The sequence below is a fragment of the Saccostrea echinata genome, unplaced genomic scaffold (genome assembly GCF_033153115.1).
Source record: "Saccostrea echinata isolate AGI-Se365-2 ecotype Australia unplaced genomic scaffold, CSIRO_AGI_Sech_v1 ptg000033l, whole genome shotgun sequence".
NCBI lineage: Eukaryota > Metazoa > Mollusca > Bivalvia > Ostreida > Ostreidae > Saccostrea > Saccostrea echinata.
In genome coordinates this window covers 20,532,887-20,559,273 of record NW_026889782.1, presented here as the reverse complement: position 1 = coordinate 20,559,273, position 26,387 = coordinate 20,532,887, and the positions used below count along the sequence as shown (strand labels likewise).

Genomic DNA, 26,387 nt, shown 5'->3' with positions numbered 1-26,387 from the left:
TTTAGAAGGTTCCCTGAATTCTTTCCACCCCCTTCTTACCTTAGAATCCCCCTCCTCTCCCACCCTTTCCCAATTATGAATAAAATTTTCAGCATTTAATATCCCACAATTGGCTTTATGCCTCTCAGAAGTGATCAAGTCAGTTGACTTGTAACAATTTTGACTACCTATAGACACATGTACACATTACCTGGTATACAGCAAAATCCTCTGGTGGTGTAGGTACATTATACTGCTCAATTAATTCATACATATCCTTCACAACCATTGCCTCCTTCTCCAAAGGATCAATCTGTTAAAAAAATAGGAATTCTAAGCTTAAATATACACTGTACATTTTTATTGATGACGTACATTCAAGACATTTAAATATTTTAAGAACATGTTAAAAAAGATAAGTATCTAAAAATTTTATTACACCTAAGATTTCCCATGTTTTCATGAGCATAAGCCATCTTTGTCGTGTGGCAACTTACTCTGAGTCAACTTAACTTACCCTGACTTGAATGTCATCCAGGAACGTGAGCGAGTTGACAAACTCAATGGTGGTGGTAGGTACGACCTCAAGTTTGAACTGAGCGTCCTGTAACTCAGCAATGAGTCTGTCCACTTCCTTTCTGGCCTTCACTGGTAGTAGATCATTAATGACCTGAAATTGATCAATCATAGACCTGCCTTTGAAATTCAGTTTCTCAAAACATTGATATATTGAATACAAAGGAAATGTAAAAGTGAAACGGTGGTCTGACTTTTCAATTAATTTTTCATCTTTGAAATTTCAAACTCTTTGATATCTAGAATATTTTCACAGTTACCCTAGCCTAAGGATATTTAAGTTTGTCTGTGTATTAATACATAAAGTCAGATAAGATGCTGTACATGAAAACTTTACATTGCATCTAAAAATCAAATGTAGATGACTTACATCCAGACATCGTATGGGTGAGGGACACAGCAGACTCTTCATCTTAGTTCCGTCTATGAGGAGCATTCCAATTGGTCGTTTCTCCTTGATGACCTGGGCCATTCTCACCTGTCCATTGTACTTCTCTAGAGCCTCAGTAAAAAAGGCCACATCTAAAATAGGATTCAAAAAAGTAACTTGCTTGAATACTAAATATTTGAAGTTCACATTTCTAAAAGGTAATTTCTAAAAAGGTAAATCAATTAATAAAATTGAGTAATTTCATCTGGTACATTATTTGTATTTGTGCATGTACTTTCATCACAAAGGGCAATAACTCTGAGTTTACCATGCTCTTGTGCTCGGAGTGCCTCCAGATCCAGACTCTCGTTCTCTCTGTAGAATTCTCGGTGAGGCTCAAATGTGTCAGCATAGTTAGAGGCAGCATTGAAAGCCGCAGTAATGGAGTTCTGCAAGAAAGAACAAAAATCATTTTACTGACTGAGTATCAAAAAATTATGTGTTGTTCACCAAAAATGATAATAAGGATTAAAATTAATTTATAAATTGATCAATATTATGAACAGGTGCTTTGTACATAGAAACCAAACATTTGACTGACCCTGATGTCTGCTATGATGCTCTGTAGGTGCTTGTCATCTTCAAACATGGTACTTAGACTAGGACCGTCACCACACGTCTTCTCCTCAAATTTGTTGTTGATGATCGGGCTAAAAGAAGGAAATCATTAAATGTAGTTACAAGAATTCTATCTAAAAACATCCAGAGCATCTCTGATGAACTTGACATATACATGTATCATATCTGAATTTATTTCATCAAATTAATGTGTTGAAATCTTAGTTGAAATAAGATGTTGGCATTTTGTGCATATAAACCAGGATGTATAATGCATTTGGTGTTAGTAATATATTTCTGTGCTCATTAGTGTTAATTCATGATTTTGTTAAAAACAGCATATCCAACACCAATCTGATTAAATTCAAATCTATGATCAACTCCCGAATGAGATATAAATACATATATAAAATTTGGGAGTGGATCAAAGAGCTGATTTTAATTTGATTATACATCCATCACTTGCTCTAAAATTTGAATATGACCAAGAATATGTATGACTAGGTTAACATATAGAACTGTACAAAATGTTACAGCACCCTCATTTTTCTCATTCACTGTGTCAGTTCCTTTAAAAACATAAACATGTTTCAGCATTAACTTACTGTGTGAAAGCATCAAAGTAATTGTCTGGTACCAGGTTCTGAACCGACAACACAGCATCCTGGAACTTCTTGATGACCTCAGCCAGTCCCTCCTGGAAGTCGTCCGAGTCCGGCGCAAATAAGAGCTGATTGGGCTCCAGGACAAACTCTGTGATGAACAAGGGAGGCAACTGGTGCCCTTCCTCATCCTCCTGTAAGGGCAGATAACACTCAAATTAAAATCTGAATTAAGTAAATTTTGATCTGCTGTTTGAAATTTCAGATAACCTTAGATCTGTTTTAGCTAGTTTCATAAACATTTTTTAGAAGTTCTGTATATTTGATTTGAGTTTTATGAAAATTATTGTAATTAATGAGCATAAAAAATTATTTTTTTTTTTAATTTAATTATTTGTTTTAAAGTAAACTAGTTTTAGAAAAAAGTCAAACTATAACAAAAGTCATGAACATTGACTTTAAAAAAAATTAAAACAAAACATTCCAGTAAATAACATTAAATTCAAAAGAAATTGACTATGTTGCCTTTTGAAATGCCATAACAAAGAGAGAGAGAGAGAGAGAGAGAGAGAGAGAGAGAGAGAAAAATACAACTACTAAATAATTTTTATGTGTACCCCAGAGTCCAGATCAGGTGTGTCACAGTAGAAATATAGGTACTAAAGAGAAATAATTTATTTATAGTATATAGTTTGTAGCTATCGACTTCAAAAAGATGACAGACATCTTTGAAGGTCATAATATCCCTACAGGTACAACTATATGTATCTGCCTTTGATATTTCAACATTTTTGGAGAATATAACATTTAGAATCTTAAATGAAACAGTAGCTTTAACATTTTTTGAAAAAAAAAAAATGTACTGCATTTGTTTATGTATCTATTTATTTATTAATTTTTTTTTTTTTATCTGGAAATGAAAATATGAAAAAAAAATTCCCTATTGAAAATGTTAGGCATATCTTATAAATAGGGAAACAGCTAAATGATGGTAGTTTCTGATAATTTTCATTGATTAGCTATTCAAACTACACTCCATGAACATGAGCACACCATGTTATTAATATGTGAAGTCATTTCATTAGTGACAGTTAAAAGTGAAGACATTTTAATATTAAATACAGCTTGCAAGTTGAACCTGTAAACTAAAACAAAAATAAATTGATATCCCTTCACCTTATCTAAGAACTACAAGTAACTCTTCTTTTTATAAAAGCAGGGGAGATATGTGTGCTTAAAAGCATAAGCAGAGGGCAGCTATATATAGATCTACCAGGAAAAGGGTGATAACTACGTCAAAACAACAAAATAAGGGAGATAATTCTTCTACCTGTTCCTCATGTTTTCCCTTTTCGGCTTTCTCTTTTTCTTGTCGCGCTTTTTCGGCTTTTTTCTCTTCTCTCTGTAAGGTCACAGGCCAGCCACATTAAATGAGGGTTAAACAGAAAAATAGATTTGCCTTGTGTGATCAGTGTAGCTCGGCTTTAATTCGGATTCTGAAAGAATTTTTTTTCCTACCTCGTAGAACTAGAGATATGGTATAGAAATTACTTTACCCTCTGGAAATGATGAGTACATGTATAATTACAAAGCCTTAGAGGGGTGTAATAAAAACCTTGCAACAAGGTTTAGATAATGCTTTTTAATAAAATAATTAGAGAATTTATAAGGAAGATAATGAATGCTTGGTTTCCATATCATTGTAAAGCTGGGAGAGTTACTCAGAAATAGTATTTGGTTGTTTAGTCTGATTTATGATAACACAATCACTGAAGCTTGGTCATACATGTATATATATATTCACAATGCTGCTAGAATTTCAAAGCACACTGAAGAGAAATTTATACTCTAACCCCCCCCCCCCCCCCTCCCCAATTTTTCTCGTGAAGATTTAGATTAGGTCCATATTGAAGATTTAACCTCCCCTATCCTTACAAGACTTGACTCTTATTTTCTTGCATTTATTTATTTAATAATCAAGTTTACAAGGATACTTTTTATTTTCATTTACTGAAGGACACTGAGTGAAATTCAATTTAATGAAAGCCTTATAAATAGAAAGTTCGGCTAAAATAATGTATTTTAAGCAAATTAAGTTTAACTCTGCAAGGCAGTTGAATGCACATAGATATAAATTTCCTTATTACACACATGCAAATGAGTATTTAAATGGAGTAATTCACACTGCAGATAAAAAAGACCACAAAAGTTTTACATGCTAGTACAAAGGAATGCCACACAATATTATACACATGTATCACACACTGCAGGGAGAATCTGATTAAATGTCAAGTCATTAATTACACACAATACAATACATAAAATACATCACTATCAATAAGAATGTTATTATTATCTCTTTTATATAGGGACTGGTGCCAGTATTATAACTGTGCTTGATTTACTTGAGTATAAATGTAACACCCCCTCCTCCCAAGTACCAGGGGTACTAAGATTTTTTAGGTCTTTAAAATATTCTGAAAAGCTTTTTCAAAAAACAATTTAAACTCTATGAAAGAGATTTTTTTTAAATATACATGTACTAGGGTATATAAGAATTCATATCTTTAAATTTAAATTTATCCAAAAAGAAAAATAGAATCTCACATCCAAGCCAGATAAAAACCATCTGGATTTACTCCATGGATTACTTACCGTCTCTGGATCTTCCTTGAGTTCGTCGGCAGCCTGCTTGGCCTCTTCTGCGAATGCCTGGATTTGTTCAAGAGTGGGCGTGCTCTGGAGTTGTTCAGATAGGTAGTTCAGGAGAGTGGACACGGAGTTCACAGCCAGAACATGCATTGTGTTCACAATCAGGTAATCAGCCAATCGGATGAAGCTGTGAATAAATTTATCATAAGTACTTTTCAGAAATATTTCCAGGTATTGGTAATTTTTTTTTTTCATTTTTCAAAATTTTATTTAATATGTTAAATATGCTTTGTACAAATCAAATACAACAGTCTGTATTATCTTCAAACATTGTAATTGTTCTTTAAAAAAAAAAATATAAATTCAACTTATTCTGAATAACAAGCTTACCACGTGAGGCGCTTGCAGTGTGCCCTCTTGTTGGCCTGCTCTGTGTATGTCATCCTGTCTGGGGCCTCACCATATATATCCATATCATAGTTACTAGGCATCATGTAGCTGGAGGAGGTACCAGGGGCCATGTCACCTGTAAAGGTCAAAGGGCAAAGAGTTACAAATATACTCTAGAACTATAATCCTGGGGCCATGTCACTTGTGAAGGTTAAATGGCAAAGAGTTACAGATCAGCAGAAGCCATCTTGCTTGTAATGGTCAAAGGGTGAAGAGCAAAAAAACACACAAGGAGTCATGTAATTTGTAAAGTTCAGAGGGTAAAGAGTTATAGATAACCAAGCTGAGATCCTCTGATATAGAATTCACTCTGTATGCTATCACTAACTATAGTCTTAGAATGATTCTTACCAAGTCCTGGGCTGTTGGCGCCATCATCTGCCATGTAATAATCGTCAGGAGTGAAGCCCGCCTCCAGGAGGGCGGTTCTACAGGCGGAACGGACCACCTCCTTAACCAAGTCCCGGAACTCCGACAATCTGCCTGCAACCTGGAGAATAAATTATTCAATGTGTTAATGAATATGCATCATGTGCAAGTTAACTTAAATCTTGAAAAGTAAGTGTAAAAGGAAATTTCCTAGCTTTTTCCAGTTTAGTCAAACAATATGAAGAACTATTAACCCATTGTCACTATCAGTTCTTTGGTATATGACTTAATTGACCATAAAAAGTTTTATTTAATAACATCTAGCTTCATATAACTAGTAAGTTTTCATTTGTTGTGGATCGAGTTACTATAGAGCAACTATCATTTGTGACAACTTTTATTTGCAATTTGTCATTTGAAATCTGCAGTATGCGACAATAAATACACAATTAAATAAATAGTTCAGGATGAGAAATATTTGCGAGTAAGATTTAGTAATATGTGGATATTTCTTGCATGCAAATAAGATTTGGTTTACAGTTTTCTAAAGAGTCATGTACATTTCCGATACCTCTGTAAGCTGTGTAAATTGGGCCTCCCGGAACTGTGACAGGGCGTACGTGTTCCCCTTCTCCACCTTACACAGACCCATATCACTGATACGATGACACATCTCACGTACGTTAAGCAGGGCAGGTCTCAAAGACTGAAAAAACATGTTTAAATTGTAAAATACAGAGTGATATGGCTTAGCTCTACTGAAAGCCTGAAAACATTAAATGTAGATCTGAATTTTACACATCTGATTGAAATCCAAAGTAATCATTACTTATTCAAAATTAAAATATTTAGTGAATGTCCATTCAAACATAATCTCAAATAGGCAAGCAGGTCTCATAAACTCAAAAACTAACTAAAGAGTAAATAAAATATAATTAATAGCTCAACTGTAAGCTTGATTTAACATCTTTCAGTTGTGAATAGTTCCTGACAACAAAACTGATAACCTCTTTAATAATTACAATGTAAATACAAACACTGACCGGGTTAACAATAAACAGATTTTCATTGAGTGCTTTGGTACACTCTGTTATCTTCTTTGTTCTGACATTCTTCCTCCAGACATTAAATGCCTTCCATTTTCTAAACAGTGCAAAAGTCTTGATCTGGAAAAGACGTAAAAGATGGAATATCCCGGTATTTTGTTTGAGAACAGAATAAGTAACTGCTTAATCTAAAATATAAATGCTATACTTCCATGCTCTCAGATATATCAAAATATGAAAGTCAAAATAAGTTGAAGAATTCTTAATTAGTACGAATAATACATGTATTTAATGATTACAAAATATCAAGTATAAATCTACAATACTTTCAAGCATGTAGACAAAAGACACTTGAATCATATGCTGCACTGGTCCAAATACAGTTGAACTTTAATTGTAATTTTGGACATTGATATCTGGAATACCATGGATAGGTTGAAGTGATTTTGAAGTCCAAAACACTTATTCTTTAAGTATCTTACCCTCAATAACTCAAATCCTGAGATATCTCGAAGTTTTTCCTCAGTCCCATTCAGTTCGAGATAACCAGCATTTACTGTACTTTAAAATTGTGTCCTGTATTTACAAAAAACGTAGTTCCTTAATTTATTTACAGACATCGCTGACCTTGATAATTTTTTTGAAGTAGTTGTACTCCTGTTCCCAGCGATCCAGGGTCACAAACTCTGTCTCGTCATCATTACGCATTCTCGTCACGCCCTCCTGGCTGATCGTACAGTAGTCTGTGTGGTTGATGTTTTGGTGGTTCACCACCCTGAAAAAAAAAAGACAGTGTTTAAAGGAAACTCCTTTGTGCATTTATCAAATGTTCCTATGATCTGATGGACAACATTAAAAAAATTGAATCTCATTGGTCTCCAATTAGGACATTTTTTCTGGTGTTGCTTTATTATCTGATGAATTAAGTTTAAGAATTTTTAACATTATCATTCATGATAAATTCATAGCTTAAATACTTAAATTGTCTACATATATATACATAAGAATTGAAGCACACAATTGTCAAATCATAAGATGTTCCGTTGTGAACAACATCGCCATCCAAGTCCGAGACAACTTTCTGCATGAAAAATGGCCTCAACAATACATGTACATGTACTTACATTGTGTGTAAGGTGGGGGGGTTGAGGGATGCTGCTGATGTCCCACTATATTGGATCAGCACAGATAACAGATACTGAGTTGTAACAAGTCTGGTACTTACCTGAGATTGTAATAGTGATATTTGACTGAGGATTTCGGTACATTTGGACTCAGATATAAGAATCCGATTCTCTTGTCTTCCTTTATCAGTCTGATGATTTCATCAGCATCATTCAGCCCTTCATGGGTCTCAGCAACTGAAATATGAAAAAAAAATAGGGTTAATAAATATGTCAAAATTATGATCAAACCTGAGAAATATTGAGAGAATCTTTTAGGTTTTTGACAATCTTTAAAAATTTAGCACTCAGAAATAAAAACGAGTCCACGGTTTCAAAGAAACCACACTTGTCATACATGTAATAATAAGTTCTTGTTTTTCACATATTTGTACTCCATGTAAAATGTTGCATTCAGAATTTTTGCCGCATAGCTAATGTGCAAATGTTGCACAAAAATCATGGATGCAGCAAATGTGCATAAATCATCAATACATATGTCTCATGCATTGCTATACATGTATTGCAAAATGCAAATTAAAACAATTTGGTAATGCTTAAAACAAATAAACAAGCACACTTGCTTTTTTTTTCTTTAACCAAAATTTGGAACAGAAAACTCAAGTAAAACATATTTAAATCTCTGTAAAAATTCTGAACTTTAAAGATGTGAAATATGTTCTTTAATAATCAATATGTATCTTCAAAAATTGCTTTCTTGCTTGATCTATTCCAAACTTATCAATACATGATTGTAATAAAAGTCTTAATATAGGTTCCAAGACTGAAATAAGTTTAAGCAATTTTGTCTTGAAATTTTCAGGAACATTTTTCACATCTTTTCAATCCAAACATAAATTTATTCATTTAAGCATGTGCTACCTTTTTCCAAGATAATGGAAAGTCAAAAAATTTTCATTCGTATTTCATACTCACGGAATAATGGTAATTTGAATTTTTCATATAGAGCTAAAGAGTCTGAAAGTCATTTATGTCTTAATTGTAAGTTTCTGTTCATGAAATAAAATAATCTATATAAGATATGAACATTTCTCTTATCTGTATCTCTGGAAGCAACATTTAGTTCAACATAATTTTTGTGCAATTTCATCCTTAAAGTTACCTTTTATAATAACATAACTATGCACATTACTTTGTGAATTCCTAAATACAGTTTTGAGCAACAATTTAACCCTAAAAGTTACATTTTATAATAACATAGCTATGCACATTACTTTGTGAATTCCTAAATACAGTTTTGAGCTACATTGTTTGTATGATATATTTTTGGTGCTTCTTTTTTTTCTGAAACCAAGCACTTACTTTTGGCTTTTGTTGATGCTGGCATTTTGGGACCAGATGTGTGTGCTTTACCCCGAGGTGAGATAGGCTTGGGCTCTGATGGGGGTGTAGGCACTCGTAAAACCATGGAATCCTGGTTTCAAAATTTTAAAAAATTATTGAACAATGCTTATTAATCAAACAACTGAGTAGCAGGCAAACACAATTACTGGGGGTTAATTTTCAATAGTCATGGGGATAACCATAATGTAAGAATAAAAAAAATGCATTTCTAACAACTTGACGAAACAAAATTTATCAAAAATTCTGACCTGTTTTTGTTGGAGGTCACCAGGTAATTCTGGGAGGGGGGACTCGGATTTGTCCATTGGTTCTACAGAACCAGCCCTTTTCATCTTCTTGGCTGTAGGTTCATCCTTCTTGAACATTCCCTGGGACTCCAACCTTATTCTATTCTGATTCTGAATGTAAGTTGGATGATTTCTCTCTTGGTATTTTTGTAAACTTGGCTGAAGTTGAAATAAAAGTGTTGCTTTTTATTCCAGTCTTAATCTTACAATGTACATATATTCAGTACTTCTGAGGTAGCATATCATGTGTTCATGGATAATGCTAAAGCTTTGATTACACCACAATATCACAATATTAGAGGGATGCATTTAATAAGTTTAGATTAAATTTTATTTCGTCATGTTGAAAACATTTACATGTGATTTAACACAAAATACAGCTTTCGGTAAATGATCCTGTTGCAATCAAAGAATAAGTATATACCACAGGTTCCAATTTTGGTCCAATGGGAGCAAAACTTTTCCTCATTTGGGTTTGTGTGACTCTATTGAATCGAAGAGCCTTTGTATTCACTGCCGCTTGCTGTGGAGCAAAGGAGATGAGTCGGGATTTAAGAGATTCTGGGTCTATACCCCTCAATCCCATGGGCTGACTAGCTGCCATTTGATCATTATCTGTTGCTCCATTCATCCCTGATCCATTCATGTTTGCAGCATCATTCATACTCCTGTGTACACCATTTGTTTGTCTGTAGGCCATTTTGTAACCTATAAAACAATGTCAAATCACTCAATTGTATTTAAATCACATAAAAACAAATTCTGGTTATATATGAAAGTATAAATTTTCATTGACATCTACCATTGTCAACTTTTCTATACAATTATAAATAAAAATAGATCTAGAATGCAGTATAGATCTTGATCGTTCCATTAACCTTAAAAACAAACAGTGAAAAATCCAGAAGAAATGAATAGCAAAAATGACAAACAAAAACGCAGTTACCAATTACTCATACTAGTGTTACAAAATTTAACACGACCCCCTGTCCTGTATAATCTTTTTGAATTTTTGGCAGACATTCAATTATTGCACACAAAACAATAAATTCAAAGGAAAAAGAGATGAAAAACATTAAGTTTTCTTAACATTTTATAAATACCTTTTCTATTATCTCCACGTTTATTCAAAATCTATATGAATTGCTGTCTAAAACAGCTTGTATTTACTGCATTTTGGCCACCTAATCAAAAGTAGATACACTTTTTGGCGGCCATGTTGCTTACACATTGCTTGGCAACACGGTAGGTTTCGCTACTTTTAAAGAAAAAAAAAAATGAATACATATACAGAAATTTAGCAAACGCTTTAATTCACAATGAAACAATAACAGGCAAAAAAAAAATTGTAAAAAAAAAAAAGAAGATATAATGTCTTCTCGCAGTAACGAGAACAAGTATATTTATTTTTAGATTTATTGACAAGGTGAAGGTCAATTGGATTCTTGACGAAGAGTGAGACGTACGGTGCAGTGAAAAGAAGTGAATAAAAGGTGAATTTTTTACATTTACTTTGGTAAAACAAATGTTTCCAGACTAAAAATATCAAAACTAAATTTATGATATTCATTTACATTAGAATTGTTTATAAAGTAGAGTTTATTGAAGAAAATTTTAATGCCGACCTGTCCCGGCCCAGACTAACGTTAGACCTTTGAGCAAGCCTGATGTTTATTCTGACTCATTTTTACTAAACAATCGCTTACTGAGTGAGATAATCTACTGTGTATTGTTGCTTCAGTATAGTATAGGAAAACGAGATTGTTTTGCTGTTTTCTGACAATTTATTTTTAGTTAAGTCATTAATTAGGAGGGCTTATTATTATTAATTATTTACATCATAGGACCTTAGATGCTTGTTTCATTCTCTCTCTCTCATTATGAAGAGGAGGAGGACCATGTATATATGTTACTACAAACTCAATCTTCTCTCTTTGATGTTTTGTACTCCTACAAAATAATGTACAGCTTATGTCAAGACCACAGACTTCCCAGTGTTTCCGCTGACTCTGAAAACTAAGGGTCATCATGACCTTTTGAACTTTTGGAAGTCAAAGAGAATTTTTGAGGGTCAAAATATATTCTTATTTTGCTTTCAGATGTTATACTAGGTATGATTCCTTTCATCATAATTTAATGTTTAAAAATATGAAAGTAAAAAATATAATTGAACTTGTTTTATTTACACATTCTACCAATTCCGCCATATTGGTTACAGTACGTCTTTCAAGAGGCAACATCTAAAAGTTCTTTGAACGTTTTGCAAAACTGTTCATTAATTATTTGAATTTCGCTGACCTTATTCTTACTATCTTCAGTCTTTTTTACAAAGCCAAAACTGAAATAAATATGCAGATGTCAGACATGATTTCTTTTAAATTCGGACTTCCAGTTTTGTTAAAAATTGGATAGATCATTTGAAAATTTAAATAGATTGTTGATATGCTAAAATTCTAGCTCGTAGGAGTTTACGTCTGTTTGAACGAGACTCACTCCAAGCACTGTCACTTGGAAATTAAAGCAACAGTTTATTCCTAGAATTTTTGAATGCAGATTATTAAACTGGTTCCATCCAGGCAACAACATGGAACTTTTTAATATTGGTTTCCGTATTTTTCTTGCATCATGATGACCCTTTGGGTGATGAATTAGGGGGTATAAGGTATTTTTTATGCATAAATTACGCAGAAATTTGCGTTAACAAAACACTGCCTACAGACTAAATTTAGAGGTTTTTATTTCAATACTGCATTATAATTATTTATTCAAGATTTTTTTCTAACCATTGGGAACTACAAATGTTTGTTTTTTTTTTTTTATTTTTACAAAGAGAAAAGAAAGATGTAGGTCCATATCCCCTCTAGTCTTAATGGTTGTACAGTGGATTCCAAAACTAAAATTCTTGCTTTGAATCAGAATGTGCTCCATTAAATACAATTTAATGATAAGTATGTCAGGGAATCATCAATAAATGTTATTTTGATCTATTTTCCAACTCGACGTTTAATAATTATCAACACATAGTGAACTATTGATTACAATATGCATTGTTTCAAAAGTTTAATATATAGTTTTTAAATGTATATAAATTTCTAGGGGAGGGGGTAATATAAAGAGAATCATAACTTCTACCATTCATAGACATTATGTAAAAATTTGCTGAATGAATATAAATAATAATAATCAGTCATACTAGGACATGAGCGTAATGATGCATTGGTATATATAATGATAAATAAATTATGTAGACTTACCAAGATGAAGCAAAAGTTATGGCCCTTTAGCTATCCTGTAACATGTTTATAAACATATTAAACTCATCTTATCAGATAAGTATGTAATAACACCAAAAGTGAAATTTTTCACTGTTTGTTCAGCTATTACTCACAAACAGGTGTAAACATTTATAGAAGTCAGTGGTATTAAAAGTGACCATAATATTTGTACAGGTCAGGACAGTGTGATTTACATGTGCACAGAACTTTAAAGTGGAACGTAAAACTCCAACAGGCCTAAAAATCAGGTTAGTGGCTAGTGGTTACAAGCATTGTGTTGAAACTTCTGTTTGTTTGTTTTTTTTATTTTAACTGGAAAATATTTCTTTTTTTCATTTTGGACAAAATAAGTTTATCACTTGTTTTATTCAACATAACCTGCATACAATATTATGAAAGCTCTCTTCAAATTTCCTTCTGACGCAGTTGGGTAAATTAACCATATAAATATATACTAGCAATGGGGAAAAAGTGTTTTTTGCACAATTTTAGGCTACATTTGTATTTACATGATTTGCTTGGTGATAAAATACATGTACATTAGACATAACACACAACAGGCCTGCTAATGTATTGGATTTCACCAGATGGTTTGTGTTATATAGAGCACAGTAAGATAAGATCAGAGTGTTTCCAGCACTTAATTAGTTGTTTACAGCATATGCAGCCTTTTGAGAGGTGCTATATACATGAATATACATGGTGTATGTAATACAAATATGAAGATTCATTGCCATTTCTATATTAAATATTTTTTTTATGGGATTTAGAATTTCCTTGTTAAACACTAGATTTTTCTAAGTGAAAAGAGAGTAATCCACTTAATTAATCAATAATTTTTAATTATAATTACATATTTTAATTAACACTTTTACATATTTTTAGGAGACAAGGCTTTAATTTTGTAGACTTGCATTTGTAATATAAAAGGCTAAATATTAAACTCTTTAAAAAAAAATAAAATAGAAAATGCTTATATTGATCAGAGTTGTAGAATATTTTTTCTAAAATCACTGTCAGATATTTGGTCTGACAAAGTTAGAGGTTCTATCAGACCAGAATAAATTCTGTCAGACCAGATACATCTTTACTGTGCATGTATCTTATTTACATACAGAAAATAAAATTTGTAACTGTAAACTTCACCCAAATGCCTTTCATTGTTTTCAACAGTATTCCATCTCAGAGAAATCTAAAGAACATGATTTATGTCTATGCTGTCATAAATTTGATCATGCACCATCACTGTGCAGCCATCTTTGTTGTTGTTGTTTTTTTTTTGTTTTGTTTTTTTCGCCTCTTACCTATGCATCTGGATCCTGATCTTTTAAAAATTTGCATCACACCATTTTTTTTTTCCAAACAACAGTGACATTTGGACCAATGTTTTTTTTTAATATTAAGCTATTCATCCAGACAATTTCTTACTGGCTTTGCCTACAGGACCAACAGTTTTTGACAACTGCTTATGATATCATTGAAATTTAAAGCATTTTTAGAACATGGATTAGTTTATAATTTCTTTGATTTTTAAGGTAGCCAGCTCTTATTTTCAGAGATGGATTCAAAAGAGACAGATGGGAAAAATGCACAGGTTTTCATTGTAGATTTTATAGAGCAGTGCATTTACTTTGTAGATTTAGAAAACAATTTATTATGTCAATGAATGGATAGAGATAAAAGAAAAGATTTGACTTGAAACTTTGTCTAAAATTTTGAAAGACCACCTTTTACTCTTCTTTAATTATTAAAACTGAATGAAAAAGGAATGGTCATGTATAATTGCTACAGTATCTTGACAAAGTACTTTTTTGGAAATTTGGAAATTCTCAGACAGACGGACGTACAGCTAGACAGACAGACAAGTAGCAAACAAAACAATTTCTTTATGTTTGTTATGCTCAGAATAGAACATAAAAATGATTTTTTTTAAACAAAAATGGTCATATTGAATTATCATGTTTTATGTAAGATTGGAGAGTTTCACAAAAAACTGTCCCCGAGTTATAGTCAGGTATTTACATAGTGCATTTAATTTATAGCACTCGTATTTATCATACATATATGTAGCTGAACAGAATACACATCCAGGAACAAAAAATAATAAGCCTACAAATATTTGCTTTTTCTTATCCCAGTTATGAACACATGTTTGATGAGAATGTTATAACACTACTATACAGCTATATATGTAGTACATATGCACTTAGAGAATTATAATTAACGTTTGCTGATATTTGTAGATAAATGATAGGTTTTTAAAATCTAGAGAGAAATCAACTGTTCCAGAATTTATGGAATATTCTAAGACTTGCTTATAAATACATTGTTGTATATTCTCTTAGTGTGCTGTATATTCAAAGCATATTAACAAACACACATAAATTACGCCTTTATAACTACTTGTGAATAATAAACAGTTTTTGATCTTTTTAATCTGATGAGTCAGTTACTTATAACAGCCAAGATAAACAGGCTTTGTATCGGCAGGTATTTAACCCAAAATACGAGTTTAAACCTATTGAACAGTTAAGTGAACATAGGTTTACTTTGAAAAATAGGGGGCAGTCATTTTTAAAACTGGAGTGGGAATAATGTTTCTTAAGCCTTTGTTAGCTAGATGATTACTTGCAGAATATTTTGAGTATATTTATGTAATATGATAGTTTATCATTTTCAGGAACAATATTTATAAGGATTTTTTTTGTTTTATAGCAGAGATTTTAAAGGGCTATACATATAACTAGCAGATCATGCCCCAATTTCCCTTGTTTTGGAAAAAAAAATCCCATTTTGAAGAGAAGTTACACAAATTTTTAATATTTGCTTTTTATTATTGACAAATTAGTTAAATCACACTTAAATGATGAATCTAGGAAATCCATTGTAAAATAATAACACTACACATTTTTTTTTTAACTAGTTGACATTGTATTAGTGGAATAGTTAAATTAAATATTTGTTGAATTCCCAATTAACAAGAAAACTTCTATCATAAATTTCTTGATCTGAACACAATGTATTGGCTGTGTAACTGATTGAAGGTCGGCCGGGGTTCTGACTTTGAAAATATAATAAACGGAATGGAGGTGCCAAAAAAAAAAAAGATGAATTGAAACAGAATTATTTTTACATTGGATATTGTACAAGAACACACCCTCGATGTTGGCCACATATTGTGTGTTATCTATGGAGCCTGCCAGACATTCCTGTCTATAAATAGATCAGGTTATATGTATTACAGGTCATCAGCTGGTTTATGGCGTATATTTCAAACAGCAGCTGTATCATAGTTTTCTTGCTCTGAATGAAGAAACCTGGTACTTACATTGTGCCATGATTTAATTAAAAGATTATAAGAGTATAATCCATTTTCTGTCTGTAAATATATTTTAGTTATCATGGTTATTGTAATAATGTAAGAGACTTGAAGTAAGCTCTGTATTAGTCTTCTAGCATGTAACATATAATTGTAGACATGATACTATATACTCATATTATAGTTTATTATTAAAGAATAAAATCATAGGTAGGTATATCCAAGTGTCATATGTACTAAGATTAGTATTAAAGGTGTCATACATGTAATATGGAATAGAGTGTAGCTACTAGCATAAATTTACTCTGAGATGTATATAGATATATCTAGATAATTATATACTTTGAAAAAGGTAAAACTGATATTTAGAAGTGCATAAGACCTATTTATTAGATGTATTTACAGCCCAAACAGATATTATAATTTGTATTCATGAGTTAGTCATTCCAATGGTATGTGTATTTTAATGCCTTCAAGTGTCAATAATGTTCCTCAGCAAGTTTGACAACTGTTATATGATGAATGAAAATTTAGATAAAGGGAAACTTAGATGCATCATACATACAGTTTTATTTAATGTACAGGTAGTTAATCATGTTTTAAATATGGGTTAGCTATTTTATGCTTCTATTCAATTGTTGAGAAAAATGAAAGTCTTTAAAAATAATTTTCATGGAATTTATTTCATTTCATAACCGAATCTTAAAATATAAAGTGAATACTTAAATAGTGTTGTATGTATTTCATAAATATTGTAAAATTTTATATTTCTTAATTCGGATCATGTCCATAGAGAAATGTACAAGACATATTTGAAAAAATATATTGAAATAAATCTAAGAATTATAGCAAATAATAATGAGTGGTTCTGTGACAATACACATCTAGTACATAGTAATTAAAACATGAAACTCATTGTCATCTGTACATTTATACAGAAATTTTGTGATTAATATGTTACTATGATAACTGTTGTATAATTGTAGTCAGCTGACAATATGGAGGTCCCCAGTCTGAAGCCCGTCCATGATGTCCCCGAAATTGACCTCGATGACATCGACAAACTCCTGGAATCCCTGTCCCCAGAGGAGCTGGAAGAGCTGAATGGGAACTTTGACCCAGATGTGAGTTTGTTAAGGTTGAATGGGAACTTTGATCCCAATGTGTCTGAGTTTGTTAAGATTAGATTGAATGGGAACTTTGACCCAGATGTGAGTTTTGTTACGGTTGAATGGGAACTTTGATCCCAATGTGTCTGAGTTTGTTAAGATTAAATTGAATGGGAACTTTGACCCAGATGTGAGTTTTGTTAAGGTTGAATAGGAACTTTGATCCAGATGTGAGTTTGTTAAGGTTGAATGGGAACTTTGATCCAGATGTGAGTTTGTTAAGGTTGAATGGGAACTTTGATCCAAATGTGAGTTTGTTAAGTCTTAGATTAGATTGAATGGGAACTTTGACCCAGATGTGAGTTTGTTAAGGTTGAATGGGAACTTAAAATGATCCCCATGTGAGTTAAATGTTAGGGTTGAATGGGAACTTTGACCTAGCTGTGAGTTTGTTAAGGAATTATTTTGAGACATCCAGGTGTAAATTGAATGATTATTACAGCATGGACTCTTAGTCTGGATTTAAGGGCATTAATTTCATAAATTGGGAGAGAGCTCTTTCCTTATCAGCTATCATCATCATTATGATCATCATCATAATAAACATCAGCTATCATCATGCAGAAAGTTAAACAATGATGAGGTTTAGGAATTCTGTACTTGTTTCATCAGTATTGTCACTATAGTACATGTATTAGTAAATGTAATAAAACAGAATAGATCAGTTATGAGAAGAAAAAAAATTAACTTCTGTAATTCAGTAAATATTTTCTAGCAAGGTAAATCTGTCAAAACATACCTTCTGTGCAGCAGAAAAAGGTATATTTTCTTTGTCTCAAACATAATGTTTACTATTCAAAAATATGCTATGTAATTTGTGCCCCTTTTTCACAGAATTCCTTACTTCCCCCTAGTCAGCGTATGAAGAACCAGACCTCTAAGGCACCGACCGGGCCGTTCCAGAGACAGAAACTGCTCCAGTTCCTGGAGAAGAAGGCTAAGGAAGAAAAAGACTGGGAACAAAATAAACCTTTTGTCAAGGAAATCAGAGGTCAGTATAGGTCAAAGGTTAAAAGGAGATCAGAGGTCAATATAGTTCAAAGGTTAAAAAGGAGATCAGAGGTCAGTATAGGTCAAAAGTTAAAAGGGAGATCAGAGGTCAGTATAGGTAAAAGGTTAAAAAGGAAATCAGAGCTCAGTATAGGTGAAAGATTAAAAAGGAAATCAGAGGTCACTTTAGGTCAAAGGCTGAAGGTTGTTATAAATGATTTCGATATTTTTAGCGAAGATGTTGAGATCACTAAAATTGAATATTACTAGCAATTCATTCCACATCGGAGATTTCCGTTATCTTCTAGGCATCATCAAATGGCTAAATTTTTGCTCAAAATTCCACTTACACTCTATTTAATTTTAATATCTCAAACATTGAGATGTTTATTATTGGTGAATGTGTCATAGTGAATCAGTGATCCTGACCTTATCCAACATTACAATATTTACTTTAATAATAACACAAACAACTGGATGTCTTTGATATAGTTCCAACATATTCAAGATATCAAGGACCAACTACAGCTTAGAGAATTACTGTACATATTTGTATGGGTCAGATTTTTGTGGTTTGAGAGAAAAAAAAATACTGGTTCATCCCAATTTGAGAAAAAAAAAGAAGGTTTATGGGGATTTATTTTTGTGGATGAAGAAGTGTTAGTTATAAGGCATTTGAAATTGTACATATCGTTGAGGACACGAATTCGTGGGTTTCGTCATACCACAAAAACAATGAGAATTAACAATCCCCCCCCCCCCCCCCCCCCCCGAAAAGTAGTGATTTCACAGTATATGATATATTAATTACCCAGGAAAAATCTGGAAACCGAAGGAGGAACCCAAAACTAAGGAGGAGGAGAGCATTGATACAGAGTGGGACGACATCCTGACCCAGGCCTCAGAGGAGGAGCTGGTAGACCTCGCCGCGGTGCTGGGGTTCCACGGAATGCTGAACCAGACTCAGTACTATGCCGGACTGGAGAACACGAAGATTGACGGTGGCGGATTTCAGGGTAAACGACAGATTTTCTGGGTGTTATGAATTTTTTTTTTTTTTAAATGAGCTAGTCTAATTTTAAAGCTATGTTCCAAAATGTACAGATTTTAGCTAGAATTTCAGATTTTTGGTTTAATAGTGAAAATTCTTTCTACACTGGGTCAAACTATGAATGTGAATTTCTATTTAGTTTTTAGATGGCCTGAGTAAAGCCACTTGTCTTATAATAGTAAATAGATGCAGACTTGAAAACAGAAGTGTCTTTGCTCAAGATTAATTTAAATGTAGATTAAAGTGTTTAGGCTTGAAAATGAGTTTCTAGCAATTACTAAAGACAAAAAATAAAACCAACAAATAAAGTAAATTCTAGAAGACTACATCATATTACATACAGAGTGTTTCATGATATATGTTACATTTTTAAAGCTAAGTATTTTTTTTACCTATCATATTTCTAATACAAACCATATATCATTTTAGTCATGAAATACTGCATTTTTATTTTTGTTAAAAAATCAAATAACTCATAGTATCATAAAGTTTAATTGTGACATAAATGTAATAATTTTAATATTTTTCAAAGTAGATATAAATTGTCAACGTATTGCTGAATTGTAAAGCTGTTTTATCATTACAAAGTATGAAATTCATTTAGAAGTTGATGAAAGAAAATATTACAAAAGAAAAGAAACCATTTAAGATGGTTATCAGAATGCTAGTAGTTTGTCAGGATAGAGACGGGATATACAACAAATTATGGCTGTTCAGTAGTGTTATTCAGATGTCTGTATATACGTGTTTTAGGAGTTGCCAAAGCCCAGGAGTTGATCAAGGTCCCAGACGAGCCTCCCAACACCACAGATGTGGAGGAGAGTCTACAGAAACTAAAGGACAATGATCCAAAACTGAAACACCTCAACCTCAACAATATCAAGGTCAGTAAAGACCTCATCCTTAACAATATTAAGGTCAGTAAACACCTAAACCTCAACAACATCAAGGTCTGTAAGCACCTAAACCTCAAAAATATCAAGGTCAGTCAACATCTCAACCTCAAATATCAAGGTCAGTCAACACCTCAACCTCAATTGTCCTCAAACATATTAAGGTCAGTCAACACCACAACCTCAACAGTATGAAGGTCAGTTAACCTCTCAACCTCAATAGTCCTCAAACGTATTAAGGTCAGTAAACACCACAACCTCAAATATCTAGGTAAGTACATACCTCAACCTTAACAATATCAAGGTCAGTAAACACCTCAACTTCAACAATATCAAGGTCAGTGAACTCAGTGTCAACAATATCATGGTCAGTTAACACCTCAAACTCAACAGTATCAAGGTCAGTTTCAAACACCTTAACAATATCAAGGTCAGTCTCATACAAGTGTCATTGAATGTAAGGTTATCTGTAAATGCAATGAAATCAATATGTGTACAGTGAGACCTGTCTAATCCAACACTCGCTGCTACACAAATTTTCGATTTTATTCAAATCAGTGTATGACATGTTGAGGGAACATTCATATCAACTTTGTTGACTGTTAATTTACATCAGTGTAAGATTATTCCTCAAAATAAGTAAATTCAGCTGGAATGTGCAAATGATTGTTAAAAAAAAAAAAAAAAAGAAAACAGTGTCATTCTTTCATAAGATTTGTAGCAGTTTGGTGAATTTTTGTACAATTGAGATTTTAAAAAATCAATGTGATTATTAAATTAAAGCATTTGTTTATTTAGAATATTTCGGTGGAGAGGTTGATAGAGATTTGTGATGCTCTGAAAACAAACACAGTCCTGGAAAATCTGGAGATGGCTAGTGTTAATATGACAGACAAAGTTGCCAAGGTAACATAAAATAAACTTTTCAGTAAACATTGCATTATAGAAATTACCAAACATGGAACCATTTTATAAGATGCCTGATTTATCTATAAATGTGGCCAGGGGATGTTGATGTTGGAGATATTTTGAATGGATTTACAAATATAAGCATGCTTTGAGGATTCAAATGACATCATCATGGTAATAGCAATTTTTTCTTTTGAATTTGAATGCTAATTAAATAATTGTATATTCTAAGTGTGTGTTTATCTATTAAAATTTGAAAATTAAAAATTTTAGCATTTAAGTTTCATAAACACTTCAGAAGTATTATTGTCAAGCAAATGCTTGAATGATTACAATCTAGAATGCTTTGTAATGGCAGCTTAGTTAAAGTAACTAAAGCTATTGATTTTTTTTCTTTTTTTGTTTTTTTGTTTTACTTTAATCACTTTATTCTGCATTGTCAAATCTGTGAATCTTAATTAGAAGGCCAAATTTTACTGACAAATGTCATCTGAAATACTGAAAAACAACAAAAGTGGTTAACAGGTCAAAGTTGCATGTGTTAGCTGAGTTTTCTTATCTTTCATTGCATGTTTAGATTGTGAATAATAAAGGACTATATTCGATAATGACCAATATCTGCCCTCAAATAAAACGTAGAGGTAGAAATATATAATTACCGGGAGGTATGTTCTAAACCAGGGTATATCTGCAGAATTGAAAGTATTAAATACATGTATTTTCATCAGCCATGATGCCATATGTTAAATAGGACATCAAGAAGATAACATAAATTCATATTTCAATGATTTTGAGAGAAAATAGTGTATTTTAAATAGATATTTTAATTAAAAGTCATCAAGCACAGGTCTGCCCCAGCTCGATCTTTTGATATAATGTGTAGAGTTATAATATTGATCAGATTTGTATGTATTGATCTGGGGCAAGCTTGTGCTCTGTATATTCTGTATTCAAAGTTGAGCAAATTTTATCCTTTTTCTTGAAAATAACAGAAAATTCAAATAGTTTGTGATGTCAAAGAAGCATTGACATAAATCTTCCAAACTATGATAATTTCTGTAATCTAAGATTTTTCATACGATATATACAATTGTATATATTTCAAGAGTTTTTCAAAATTTGGCTTTTATGGGGGCAAAAATATGCTTTTAAGAATATAGTTCTTTTAATTTCTAGTGTTAAATTGTTCTGCATTTTTCAGAAATTAGCAGAGGCCTTGTCAGAAAATAAAACCCTGAAAGTGTTAAATGTGGAGTCCAATTTCATTAGCGGGGAATCCATAGTAGAACTTATGAAAGCTATCAATAAGAACCAAACACTTCAGGAGCTTAGAGTAGCCAATCAGGTAAGAGAAAAACTCTAAACTACCAATCAGATTGTAGAAATTAAGCTTTCAATATAAAGAAAACATTTAAGGAGCTCTATAGAGCTATATATATATAAGTAGCCAACCAGATAAAAGAACAGAAAGACTGATTGATATTATTTAACGCCGAGTCGGCAATATTTCAGCCATATATCGGCGGTCAACAGAAAGAATGTGTCAATATAAGATGATTATGATATCAAAATAGAAAATCAGGTACAGGATGTTTCAGAAAACATGCAACCATTTTGATTGATTAAATTTTACTGGTGTTTCAACCAATACCATGCACCAACATATCAAATTAAAAGTCACAAGCTCAAGATTTATTCTTATGAAAATAAAGTTAATATGTCAAATAGATAATGAATTACAAAAGAAAAAAGAAACTTGTAAAATTTCACTTGGTTACAAAATATGTCCTAAATGGCGTCATTTTTGCTGAATGAATAAATCTATCCGATGCAAGAAAGTTCTCATTACTATTGCAGAGAGTCTCTTGGTAATGAATCAGGAATCATTTTTCGCACCATTTTGAGTTCATTTGTTTTTGGGGGTGTATTTTAAAAACTTTGACCTTTAAATATCCCCACAGATAAAAGTCAAGGGGTGTTAAGTCAGGTGAGTGTGGAGACCCAATTTAACGGATTTGAAAGAGTTGAATGGTCCTCCAAACACTTGTTCTAACAAGTCCAAGGTTTAAGACTTAAGACATATTTCAGCATCTGATCTACACTTGACTTGCTCAATTTGTTCACAAACTCTGTTATTTTACAAAAGGATTTCATGTGAGTCTCTGGAACAATGCCTCTTTTGTAACATTCTAAATGTTTTCATGTGTTCTAATTGTCTTTTTCTTGAATTTTTTTTTCTTTAAATTTCTTTTATCATGCATTAACTCTTCCATTAGCTGCAAAATTTTACAGATTTATACAACTTCCACTTTATATTACTATTAGTAAGTTCTTTGCATTCTGTAAACGTAATTTTCCTTGTCCTAATCACAGGAACTAGTGACATGCTCTGATAAAGCAGTATCAGAACTCCTGATGATTGCTTTTTATTAAATTCCACATTAAGAATGAAATTATCTGTTTTTTCAGTGATGTCAAATATGATGTCATAATTAATTCAAATGGTAATTTTTTTTCTAAATTTTTGTTATTAATAAAATCTTTAGCCTTTTTAGCATAATTTTATATAAAACGTCCATATGTTCCTGTTTGCATATGAATAAAGTGAGGAAAGTATATGGTTGCATGTTTTCTGAAACACCCTGTATTAAAGAAATTTTAAAGACAAAACAAACAATACATAGATTGTTAGCACTCAGAATTTAATGTGAATGCTTATTTTGAATCCAAAATTTGACTGTCTTTAGTATTTAGTTAAAAAAATTCTTTTCTTGAAGTCTTGGACTTCTTTTCCAGATCAGAAGTGATAGACCAAGAAAGACAACTCTCATTTCTTTGAAAGTGATTTGAAAGGCTATTTTTTTTCTCAGCATGATTTACATGTATGTGACACATATTGTGCATCATCTCCACTTTTTGATATTATTTTGTAGAAACCAGAGGTGCTGGGAAACAAAGTCGAGATGGCTCTAGTCAAACTAGTCGGTGAAAACAGTAACTTACTTAGGTTTGGAATTGCTTTAGAATTTCCTGATGCAAGAGTTCGAATCCATGAAAAACTCCAGGAGAACAACGATAATTGTAAGTAATTATGAAGATGTTTCCATAAAAGCTGAAAGAAAACTGATGCATATAGACATTATCTGAGATTATTCTTCAACTTGTGCTTCAAGATGCAATTTAAATACTATGATGCAATACCATTTATTTGAAAAAAAAAAGCTGTTTAAATACATGTACTGTAGACATACTTCTTTCTATGGGGTCATAATTCTGTGAAATTAGAATTTCTGTACATGGTTAGAAAAATACGCAGATTTCTTGGATAGTCATTGTGTCTTAAAGGAACTCAGAGTACGCAGTGACAAATTTTTGTGGAAAATTTCTTACTGCATACACAGTAAAAAGTAATCTCTGATGCAGAAAAAAGTATTTCTACAGTATATGAATAAATATTTTTCTAAACTTGTTTTAATAGAAAATGTTTTAAGTGTTACTGACAAGATTTGATCTTTATTTTTCTTTTCAGTGAGAAAGAAGCGAGTTGGAAAGGATTAGTGATGTACAGACATTTTACAGATATTAGACTGACCTTATCTTGTTGCTTAGTTACCTGTCACATGGTTTTCATGCCTTATTTCACAAAGGAAATGGAATGTTTATAATTCGTGCTTCCAGTACAAGCCAGTTTCTCTTGCAGCATCTAAAATGAAACCCGCAGAAGAGGGCGACTTGATTTCGACTGGATAGAATGTAAAAAAAAAGAATCTCTGTAATGAACCATATTTTCTTACAAAAATGAGGAATAGGAAAGTTTTGTTTATGTCTTGTGTTTAAGTTTTCGTATGTCATCAGAGCTGCTGCATTTATGAAGATTTTATGATGTTCGTTTTGCAATAATCATTGAAATGAATATTTGTGATTTAAGTTCTGGTATACTAGAAAAATAATGTAACAATCACGGTGGCATTTGTTTTAAAAATATGTTACTTTGTAATATTTAAATGTTTTTGTCATTTTTCTGTACATTTTTATACTGCTTATAGTAGCTTTGTTATAATTGTTTTAGAAGTTTTACTTCAGTACTATCAAGTAAATGATGTCATTTAATGGATTTAGTGGGTCTCATGGTATCTTTGTGATATAGAATATAGGTAAATAAATCTTATTGCCATATTGCGAGCAATTTAATGACAGCAGAAATATAAAATTAAACTCTCAATAATTATCATAATGAATATAAGTATTTTTGATGTTATGTATTTTAAAACTAATTTAAAACTCTACATGATCATATATATATATATATATATATATGTTTGCATGGGCCTTTTTCATTACAGTATTTATTACCATGAATTCATTAATTTCCAAAGTGGATTAATTTTCATTTGTTTATGGGATACAAAGAGACATCCTTCACAAAATGATAAAATTTTAAACAAAAGTATTCATGTGTCTTCTTAAACCATGAAATAAAGTCCCTAGAAACCAAATGTTTTCCTTTTCCCACAAAAATTTGACTCCTGAATATAATTGATTATTTTGATATGTCATTAACTGTAAAAATTATTTTATTTTAATTAAGATGCATTTGATTACATCAAAATACCCCTGTGTTATTGCACACTAATTTTTTTACGTACCGGTAAATGGAATTCTATGTCTAATGCATACACATGGGTTAGGAATTATGAGGTATTTTGTAATTCAGTTGACTGATGCTGATATTAGCCTGCACCAGTCTAAAAATAAAATTTAATTCAGCTATTTTATTTTGAAAATTTTACCTGGAATGTTACTTGCCCAAAAATATATTGAATAATATTTATTGTACATGTAGCAGACATTGATTTTCTTTGGTTAATTCTTGAATTTCAAAATACTGAAATAATTGTAAGTACTTTGTACTTGTGATTTTTATCACACTCCATGTTCTTGATAGTAAAGTTTGGATATGTCATTTGTATCATGACACTTAGTCTTACTTATGTCCTGAATCTTTTTGTATTGTAGGAGATACAGATGTCCTGAGTCCTGTAGAAGTCAATAGATGTGCAATAATAAAAAATTGAGACCTTTTTCTAATGTTGTTGTTGTTTTATAAAGAAATGCCATGGAATTTTTTAACCCCCTCTATCCCTCAGATTGTCAATCTGTCATTCTTTCACATTAAGTTTTCCAGATTTGTGTTTGCTTTTATTTCTGATGACTTACAGATCAGATTTGACTTAAAGTTAAACATCATTTGGTGTGAAAAAAGGACATTCAGCCAAATTCGTGTATGAAATTTATTAGGTAACT

General features: G+C 31.8%; 2 protein-coding genes across 6 annotated transcripts in view; one reads left to right on the top strand and one right to left on the bottom strand.

Annotated features, from left to right (window-relative positions):
* LOC133199044 (dynein axonemal heavy chain 6-like) overlaps positions 1-10,181 on the bottom strand; it is a 45,113-nt gene extending 34,932 nt beyond the window's left edge. The window contains exons 1-17 of the mRNA XM_061334933.1: positions 9,902-10,181; positions 9,439-9,636; positions 9,149-9,260; positions 7,888-8,023; positions 7,290-7,437; positions 6,660-6,782; positions 6,188-6,322; positions 5,599-5,737; positions 5,188-5,323; positions 4,801-4,984; positions 3,476-3,547; positions 2,149-2,339; positions 1,527-1,635; positions 1,254-1,374; positions 926-1,077; positions 497-649; positions 191-292 (exon numbers count right to left, since the gene is read on the bottom strand). Coding sequence (XP_061190917.1) covers positions 191-292; positions 497-649; positions 926-1,077; positions 1,254-1,374; positions 1,527-1,635; positions 2,149-2,339; positions 3,476-3,547; positions 4,801-4,984; positions 5,188-5,323; positions 5,599-5,737; positions 6,188-6,322; positions 6,660-6,782; positions 7,290-7,437; positions 7,888-8,023; positions 9,149-9,260; positions 9,439-9,636; positions 9,902-10,177 — 2,487 coding nt within the window. The 5' untranslated portion in view covers positions 10,178-10,181. The remainder of the gene's footprint in view (positions 1-190; positions 293-496; positions 650-925; positions 1,078-1,253; positions 1,375-1,526; positions 1,636-2,148; positions 2,340-3,475; positions 3,548-4,800; positions 4,985-5,187; positions 5,324-5,598; positions 5,738-6,187; positions 6,323-6,659; positions 6,783-7,289; positions 7,438-7,887; positions 8,024-9,148; positions 9,261-9,438; positions 9,637-9,901) is intronic.
* Positions 10,182-10,954: 773 nt separating this feature from the next.
* Positions 10,955-26,166, top strand: LOC133199042 (tropomodulin-1-like). 5 transcript variants are annotated; one of them, XM_061334929.1, is made up of 10 exons: positions 10,956-10,970; positions 12,927-13,000; positions 17,058-17,195; positions 18,075-18,231; positions 19,046-19,246; positions 20,035-20,165; positions 20,973-21,080; positions 22,285-22,428; positions 24,017-24,164; positions 24,613-26,166. In XM_061334929.1, the coding sequence occupies exons 3-10, from the start codon at positions 17,070-17,072 to the stop codon at positions 24,639-24,641; spliced, it is 1,044 nt and encodes a 347-aa protein (XP_061190913.1). In that variant the 5' UTR covers positions 10,956-10,970; positions 12,927-13,000; positions 17,058-17,069; the 3' UTR covers positions 24,642-26,166. The 5 variants fall into 5 exon arrangements, with proteins under 5 accessions (XP_061190914.1, XP_061190913.1, XP_061190912.1 ...); XM_061334930.1 differs by lacking the exon at positions 12,927-13,000 and having other exon boundaries at positions 10,955-10,970; XM_061334928.1 differs by lacking the exons at positions 10,956-10,970; positions 12,927-13,000 and adding an exon at positions 14,300-14,346.
* Positions 26,167-26,387: the final 221 nt, after the last annotated feature.